Source organism: Monodon monoceros, unplaced genomic scaffold, assembly GCF_005190385.1.
Source record: "Monodon monoceros isolate NGI ecotype Baffin Bay Population unplaced genomic scaffold, NGI_Narwhal_1 Super_Scaffold_14, whole genome shotgun sequence".
Classification (NCBI taxonomy): domain Eukaryota; kingdom Metazoa; phylum Chordata; class Mammalia; order Artiodactyla; family Monodontidae; genus Monodon; species Monodon monoceros.
Genome location: NW_021703770.1, coordinates 33,239,168 through 33,248,529, shown reverse-complemented (window position 1 = coordinate 33,248,529; position 9,362 = coordinate 33,239,168). Strand labels below are relative to the sequence as shown.

At 47.0% G+C, this 9,362-nt stretch overlaps 1 protein-coding gene across 1 annotated transcript in view; it reads right to left on the bottom strand.

Annotated features, from left to right (window-relative positions):
• SNX31 (sorting nexin 31) overlaps positions 1–8,807 on the bottom strand; it is a 63,538-nt gene extending 54,731 nt beyond the window's left edge. Inside the window, exons 1-2 of the mRNA XM_029222945.1 lie at positions 8,742–8,807; positions 8,557–8,631 (exon numbers count right to left, since the gene is read on the bottom strand). Of these exons, the coding sequence (XP_029078778.1) occupies positions 8,557–8,631; positions 8,742–8,807 (141 nt within the window). The remainder of the gene's footprint in view (positions 1–8,556; positions 8,632–8,741) is intronic.
• Between the last annotated feature and the right edge of the window lie 555 nt (positions 8,808–9,362).

Here is a 9,362-nt window from a genome sequence, read left to right as displayed (position 1 = left end):
TGGAGAAAGGCCTTATGACTGCAGTGAATGTGGGAAATGTTTTACTGGTAGCTCTAGCCTTCTTCATCATCAGAGAGTTCACAGTGGAGAAAGGCCTTATGAGTGCAGTAAATGTGGGCAGTCTTTTACTACTCGATCCTCTCTCTATGATCATCACAGAGTTCACACTGGAGAAACGCCTTATGAGTGCACTGAATGCGGGACAGCCTTTAAGCAAAGACAGCTCCTCTGCATCCATAGGAAAATCTACACTGGAGAAAAGTCTTTTGAGTGCAAGGAATGTGGTAAATCTTTCACCCAGAGGTGCCACTTGATTAAACATCAGAGAGTTCACACTGGAGAAAGGGCCTTATGAATATCGCACATATGGCCGGCAGTGATGTTGGAGGAGTTTCAGGTGGTAAGAGAATAAGAAGAACCTGTGCAGCTAATGGACCCTTTCTAGAGAGGAAACTGAGGCACAGAGACGATGTGTCATCTGTTTGTGATCTCCCAGAAATGGACAGGCATCTGGGCTTCAATGCCAGGTTGCCTGGTTCAGGATATCGGGAGTCTGGTCACTTCACTCCTCCCCTGCCCCCCACCCAGGTTTGGGGACTGAAAGAACACCTTGTCCATCCTGACACTTCTGCCAGCCGATCCCCACACCAGGAGCCCTGCTCATACCCCAGCCCCGTGCTGATGGACAGGATTATCTTTTCTCTGGGAACCAATATTGATGACTTTCCTGTGACTGACTCCATTTATCTACCCAACCAAACCAGTGCTGTGATTCAGTTATTATTATTGCCATTTATGAAAGGAGGGGTGTCCAGCTCAGAGAGGTTGAGGGACTTCCACAAGGGGTCACTACTGCCAGGGCTTTGATGAGAGTGGTTCATCTACACACTGCACCCGTCCACTGGCTTCTCTCCTGCCCCTCCGAGCAGGGCCTCCATTTGCTGTGTCCTGACCATGAACTACCCACACCTGACATCTGCATCTCCACCAGGGTCTCCAGCTTCATTTTTACCAGTACACATCTCCCGGAAACACCCTCCTGCTTGGGAAGTTCTCCACAGGGACAGCAGCACTAAGCCAGGCACTCTGGACTGGGTCATTGGTGTCACCCCAGATTTGACACTGGCTCCACTGCCATATGCAGTGATTTGTTTCCAGTGTCCTGTCCATCTTCTTTATATACTCACCTCAGGATGTCCCTGTTGCCCTGTTATGTGGTTGACCCGCTCACTGTTCTGGGCAGTGTGAGGGACATGTAAGGACTAAGAATGTCCACTGTGGTCCTACGTGGCCTGGTCCCTAAGGCTCCTCTTCCTAAGTCCCTTGATCCATTGCCTCACTGCTCCTCCTACTGCTCCAGAAAAATGTTAACTCACCAAAATGATGATTGTTAATTAGCAAGAACTTGCCCTCCCCCTCTTGGGACCCACACTTGATCAACTTACCTTAAAAGCTAAGACTGAATGCAGGTTCATCCCTCCCATGAAGACTTAAAAACCCGTGTATAAAAAAATTACGATTTTAGGGGCTTCCCTGGTGGCACAGTGGTTAAGAATCCACCTGCCAATGCAGGGGACGTGGGTTCGATGCCCTGCTTGGGAAGATCCCACATGCCGCGGAGCAACTAAGCCGTGTGCCACAACTACGGAGCCTGCACTCTAGAGCCCGTGAGCCACAACTCCTGAAGCCCCCGCGCCGGGAGCCCGTGCTCCGCAACAAAGAGAGGCCACCGCAATGAGAAGCCTATGTATCGCAACGAAGAGTAGCCCCTGCTCGCCGCAACTAGAGAAAGCCCGCGCGCAGCAACAAAGACCCAACACAGCTATAAATAAATAAATAAATAAATAAATGTATTTTTTAAAATAAATAAATTATTGAATAAATAAACAAATTGGAGAGAATAGACAAATTTCCAAATAATGTATGTAGATACTTATCCCACAAGTATGTAGATACTTATCCTACAAGTATGGAACATAAATCCTTACTCTTTAAGTGTGGGCTGTGCATGGTGACTTCCTTCCTAAGAGCACACTGTGGAAAAGGAGGGAAAAAAGTAACTTTATATGGAGAAACCTGACAAACACTACCTCAGCCCGGTGACCAAGGTAAACTTGGCCCCTGTGGTTTTCCTCTCAAAACCATAACCCCAGTCTGGTCATGGGACATTCCACAAACTACCTGACCAGTGCTCCTCAAAACTGTCAAAATCATTCAAAACAAGGAAAGTCTGAGAAACTGTCACCGTCAAGAGGAGCCTAAAGACACATGACAGTTAAATGTAATGTGGGACCTGGGTGGGATCTTGGAACAGAAATAGGACATTGGGTAAACACTAAAGAAGTCTGAATAAATAACATGGTATCAATACTTCATTAACTGTAACCAAAGTATAATACTCATGGAAAACAACAGGGGAAACTGGGTGCAGGGTAGATGGGAACTCTCTGTACTATCTTCGCCATTTTTTAAAATAAATCTAAGATTGGGCCACAAAAATAATGTTTATTAAAAAAAGAAAAACTGATGTTCCGGCTTCTCTTGAAGAATCGGAAGGTCTGGAATCACCAAGTTTCTATTCTCTCAGGCTGTTCCCACCACCCACCACTGCCTCTCACCTGATCCGTGCCTCTCATTTAAATTACCTGCCTGACCCCAGTAGCCATTTAGTTTGCCATCTTTCCTCTAAATCTAGTAGTATAAAATATTAGAGCAACGATACGTTTCTTTTAAATTCAAGGAAATTTTCCTGCTGTGACAGAGAGGGTCCAAAGGCCCCCCAGTTACAGCACCATCCCAGGCAGGGATGCTCAAACGACCTGGAATTTATGCACCCCACCTCTGCTAATTCCATGAAGTAGAAGCAGGAATTTGTCTTCTTTGCATGCAATTATTTCTTGATGAACTGAGTGAGTGATCTTTAAAAGGCAATTGTCTTCCTTGGCATGTATTCATAAATGTAGCAGATGCTCCCAAATTGGTTGGAATCACAGCAGCCTTGAGCCAGTAGGGCTACCTGGGTTACCCATCTACAGGGGAGCATCCGGAGTGGGGAGCCCTAAGGCCAAGAGCTGGGGAAAAAGTCAACAAGGATTAAGGTCCTAATACCCAACCCAGAGCAAAAACTCTCCCAGCAGGTTTTACAACCTGAGCTGACTTCTCGAGGAATCTTTCCCCTCCTTTCTTGAGCACTGGTCTAAGTGGGGAGATAAACACACAATAAACTGAGCAGTTAAGTCCACCAAAAGTCAATCACCGACTCCACAAGTTCTTCAACTCTATCAAAATACAGTCTTTTCCACCAGTCTCAAATAGCACACAGTTGAGCTATTAAAAGCACTCACATACTAAGAATTATCTGGCATTAGAGTTTAGCTCCATCACTCCTTCAAAAACTGTTTCAAGAGATCAAAAGGAAAACACACCTCTTCTGTTCATTTATTATGAGGTGTTTTTGCTTGTTTGTTTGCTTTGAAAGACCATGTTCAGATAGCATATTTTTTAAATCCCAGCACAATCTCCTGTTCTAATTTCTCCATCGTACAGTTCTGCCTCTTAACATGAAGGGAACTTTACTGGCCAATTGAAAATGTCACCTCCTTCCCCATCCCATGCACTCACAGCCCCCTATTTCTATCCCACAGTGATGACCTGGGACAAGTAGAATTACAGTCACAAATGCTGTCCTTTTTACAGTCTCTTTTTCAACTGTTGACTCATTCATCCCACCTCTCCAAGGCCCCTGGTAATAAAAATCTCAGATTCTCCAGATAAAGGGCCACAAGCTCAAAGCAATCTGGACTGTGACATCCTGTACCAAAGTCTTGTATATTATTCCATTTCTTCCTCAAAACAGTCCTGTGAGGTAGATGATCATCGCTGCCATTAACATTGTCATCCTCCCATCTTGACAACCAGGGCAATCTCACATCCTTCCACCTTGACAACAAGGTTACTTGACAATATGAGTAACCTGAAGCTCAGGCAGCTGAAGTGACTTAAACCAAGATCCTACAGCGCAGAACTTGGACACAGTCTTTTTACTCTTTTGTCCTTCTCCTTGCCCTCTTTTTCTCCCATCTTCCTCCTCCATCAAATCCCTTGGGCATCTCCTAAAGCAGGATTCTGTGCTGGATACACTATGCCTACAGCCTTCATTCATTCCTTCATTTAAGTACTTGGGTTTTTCAACTAAATAAACAGGGGAAACAAGATCTTCACACACACAAAAGGAACGCGACAAGGTCTAAACATAAAGTGGCACTGGAATCAGAGAAAGGCATCTTGTGCAATCAAGGAGGACTTCCCAGAGGAGGTGAGGCTTAAGGTGAACCTTGAGAAAGGGCTGGTCCCTAACCCATGGGCCAGAAAGCAGGGGTCTTCCCAGAAGGGGGAAGTGAGCCAGGCAGAGGCAATGGGCTGCTTGATGAGAATAGAGGGTCTGAGTGGGGGAAAGAGGGGAGATTAGGTGAAAGAAGGGAAGAAGTGAGGCTGAGTCAGCACTCGGCAGGGAGGAAGACTGAGGCGGTGTGTAGCCCTCCTCTCCCACTGAAGGATCCTTTGCAAGCTCCCATGGCTTGTCTGCATTGCCATGTCTGGCACTGGCAGGGTGTTTTCAAAGAAGCAAGCATCCTTTCCACAGAGTCTAGCCTCACTCACACAGGATGGCCAAAATGAGCTAGTTAAAGGTTTCTTTTACAGATTTCTTTAAGTCCCCTTGAGGGAGGCGGTACAGACAAGGGCATAGATCAAACTGGTTTTATTCATCTAAAGGCACAGAAAGCAGTCAGGTCAGGCAGTTCACACAGCAGAGAGATGGGCAGCACTCAGCAGCTGAGGGGAGCCGCCAGACCTTAAGGGAACCTCAGTGGGGACAGGGCTGCCATTGATGACTTCAGAGAGCGCAGCTGACCTCTGGGAAACACACCCATCTCTCCTCAGGTCAGTCTTATAGGCATTAGCCTCCACACAGCTTGGCTGAGAGGAGCAGGGGCCACTTCACCTGGGCCAGGTTCTCCTCCTTGATTGCAGAGTTCTCCAATATACGAAACAGAAATCCAATTTGTAAATCCAAAAATCACACGTGCTAAAGTCAGAGTCTTCACTTAATTTAACATAGTGCTTGGTATTTAATAGGTACTTAGTAAATATTCTTAAGTAAATGAGTAAATCAGTTAATTCTATTAAGATGAAATTTCTGTTCTATTGTGATGCAGAACTTCCCAAAAAATCAATTGGAAATGAACTTATACTCACCAAACATACACATAACACACACACAAACACAGATGGGGCCTTTATACTGTTTCCCTTTTTTATAGTGCTTAGTATTAAATCAGATTAAGAATTCTGAGCCATTTCACATCTTCCATGGAATAGGAAGAATAAAAACTAGCTGAGAAGTGGCTGGGAGAAGTCACCCAACCCTTCAGCCTCAGACTTAGGGTTGCCAGATAAAATAGAGGATGACCAGTTAAGAGTACCCCAAATACTGCATGGAACATTCTTATACTAAAAAAGTGTTCGTTGTTTACCTGAAATTCACATTTAACTGGGGATCCTGTATTTTTATGTGCTAAATCTAGCAACCTTACTTGGACTCTTCATCTTGCAATACCAACCTTACAGGGACTTCCTGGGCAGGTGGAATAAAATCCTGAGCCTGGAACTCTAATGACAGAAATCAGATGTCTGGGGCTAGAGGTGGAGGGAGGGCACCAAGGGCAAGGGGACAAGGGAACATTATGCGTGTGGAAGCTGTTCTCTACCTTGATTACGGTGGTGGTAATTGTATACATTTACCAAAATTCATCACACAGTACATAAAATTGGGGAATTTTATTACGTTATGCCTGACAGGATGGTAGTTTAGGATGCAATTGTTTTTCTGATGCAATTTATTTTGTCAACTTTGATAAGGAACCACAAAATGTAATGGGTTAGAGCAGGCTCTAGAGATCAAATCCTGGCTCCAACACTTACTAGCAGTATGACCTTGGGCAAGTTGTACCTCAGTTTCCTCATCTGTTGAAAGGGGCTAATTATAATCCTAACTCATAAGACTGTTGTAAAACTTAAACACGATATGACATGGAAAGCTCTTGGCACCAGCCTTAGCACAGAGTAACTGATGTTAGTTATTGTTTTAAATTAATAATAATACCAATAGCCACCTCCTAAGATCTAAATAGTTTCTTTAAAATGAAGTTGTTCCTACAGAAAAGGGAAGCAATGACACGTGTAAGGTAGTTAGAAACTGGATAAAGAAATCCCCACTTTAGAATTTTGAAAAACCTGGGACAGATATGAAGTATTCATCAATATCTCTTGTATACTTCACAGAGAGCACTGGGCTGTGGCAATTCCATACGTAAAAGTCCACTGCAGGGACTCCCCTGGTGGTCCAGTGGTAAAGAATCTGCCTTCCAATGCGGGGGACGAGCGTTCGATCCCTGGTTGGGGAACTAAGATCCCACATGCCGCAGGGCAAATAAGCCCGCACGCCACAACTACTGAGCTCGCGTGCCTCAACTAGAGAGCCTGCGTGCTGCAAACTAGAGTCCACGCGCTCTGGAGCCTGCGTGCCACAACTAGAGAGAGAAAACCCACACACCACAACTAGAGAGAAGCCTGCACACCACAACGAAGATCCCACGTGCCGCAACTAAGACCTGACACAGCCAAAAAAATAAAGAAAAACCAAAAAAAAGTCCACTGAAGGAATAACAGACGGTTTCTTGTTCATGGTTTCCAAAATAGAAGGTCAAAAGAACTGGCTTTATATCTCCACTTCTGGACCTTCTAAGATTGGATAGGTCCGAATTTTCCTGAAAACAAGCATTTTCCTGTGTCTATTGGTTAATAGGGACCAGATTCAGGAATTCTCCAAGCATCTGAGTCAGTAAATGTTTACTGAGCACGTAAACTATGTGCCACGCTCTGTGAGAAACTGGACCCTAATCTTCATAAGTGCCCTGTGAAGTTGACATCCGTAACCAATTACCTGATTATTTCCGAAAGGGAAATTGAAGATCAGAGAAGAGATGAAGTGTCCAGCCAGAGAGTGGTCAGTCAATCCCACGCCCTCCCTGCTCCTCCCGGCAGTCTCCTGCTTTTCCCCTGTGATAGTCACTTCCCTGATCACACCTCACACACAGGAAGACAGATGAGGGCGGAATATGACCCTCAAATTCCTCCTCCAAATGCCTAAACGACCTGTACTTTCTCTTCCTTCGAGATCCGCATCTGCCTTCCTCTGCAGTCCTCCCAACTCCCCAGACATGTTTCGGTCACAAGTAGCTTGTCATCCTTCAGAAGTCTGAATCCATGCCCTTTTTATTCAGCCATTGACAATCATTCCTGAGGAACTACCAGGTCACAGGCACTGTGTTAGGTGCTACTGATTCAAAGACAAGCACAAAAATTAACTAACAACCACATTACACCTGTTTTTGTTGACTCCAAAGAAACTTAGTCATCCCTTGAAAATGGACATTTCCAATGCACTATGATGTATGAGCAAGGAGGCTCACTGCAATGATGTTTTTAATAGAACAATGGAACTGAGCTATCTATCAACAGAAAATGGTCTTAAAGGAAACGTGATGTATCTACTCACTAGAAACCAGGATTGTCTGAAAGGACTCTCCCAAAAATATTAACAGCTGTTGCCTAGGCAAGCATCTTCTTTTCCTTCCTCTTCCTTCCTCCCTCCCTCCATCTCTCTCTCTTTCTTCCTTTCTTTCTTTTTCTCTCTCTCTCTCTTTCTTTCTTTCAACTTTAGGTATGTGCTCTTTATAATCAGTACACAAAATCTTAAAAAAAAAAACAAAAAAACACTGTGCATGAGTGTGGGGGAAGGGTGGAGTTCATTTCAAACTCCCACGTACTCCTCTAACCCACTTTAAAGACTTGCAACACTTCCTTATTAGGAAAATAAAACCCATTAGGGCAGGCTAATAAATCAGTCTACCTCCGGGAAGAAAATGCCATCAGGACTTGTGAGAAACGAGAGTGAGAAATGGCCTTCTGACTTGATAAGTCGTCTGTTTCCTGGGTTTCCAGACCGCCCGTGTTTGAAGCCTATGAATACCCTCGTTTGAAAACAAAAATAAAGACACACCTTTTTAAAGAGGGGGAAGTTAAACTCTGGGAGAAAGGAGATTAAATACCCATGTACAAGATTCCTAAGACTACGCCTTGATCTAGACTTGGTTTGCTCATTTTGAACTGGGATATTGTCCTGGGGGAGCAGCTGGCACTGAGATGGAGCCCAGGTGGGGCTGGTGGGGATCATCGGGCTGGAACGGGTTGGGATAATTGCCTGCGCCCTATTCCCTCATTTCACAGCTATAGGTGATTAGGAGCGATATCATGTATTCATTGAGCTGTATGCCAAGCAATTCACAATTAATTGTTACTACGACCAGGATTAAGAGCCTGAAGCCCTCAAGAGGTGCAGTGTCCTGCCAGAGTCAAGCACCCAGAGCCCCCTGGGCGCACGTTTCCTCACCTGCCTCAGGTGGGCGGGCTGGTACCCGCCTCGCATACGCTCACCTGTTCGTTCCAGCGATGCAGCTGGCTGTAGCGCACCTTGCAGAACAGGAACCCGTCCAGGTACACCGAGTACAGCTGCAAACAGAGTCATCACGTCCGGATTAGCCGAGCGAGGTGAGCTCCCGCCCCCGCCTTGTCACCGGCCTCCTCCTCCCTGCCCAGTCGGACCCCGACCCCCGGCGCACCACGTAGCGGCCCCCCAGCGCGTCGGGCCGCTGCTGGGACACTGGGATGCAGAAATGCATCTTCATGGCTTGCGCGGAGGCCCCGGAACGGCACTGGGAACCCGACCCGTGGCAGCGGAGAATCCGGACTCCGCGATCGGCGGGGGAGCCGGACCTGTGGCGGCGGAGGCGCGGTGCTCTGCTCTGAGCCCCGCGGCGCTGGGTGCAGTAGGCTGGCCCCGCGGTCCGGGGCGGGGCCGGGCTCCCGCTGCCCCCTCGCCTCTAGTGTCCGCAGGTGGGGCCGGCCTCTTGGTTGCCGCCCCGCTCCGGCTGCGCCACTCGGGTTCCGGGAAGGGAGGGAGATGAGCGCGGCCACGGCCAAGGGCCGGGGCCCCGTGCACAGACCCCAGGCAGGCCTGCGCCCCGGGCAGCGCTCCCAGATGCGAGGCGGGGCCTGAGACGCAATTCAGGGTAGAGAGACTCTAGAAAGTGCCAGTGCCTCCCTCGGGCCAGGGGTTTCACCCTGGGGTCTATGGACTCCTGGGGGCTCTTTGGGGAAAGTTGTGCGTGGATGGGTGAGGTGATGGAATTCTTCTGGGGAGAAGGTCCAGGGTTTCATCGGATATTCAGAAGGTTCCTCGA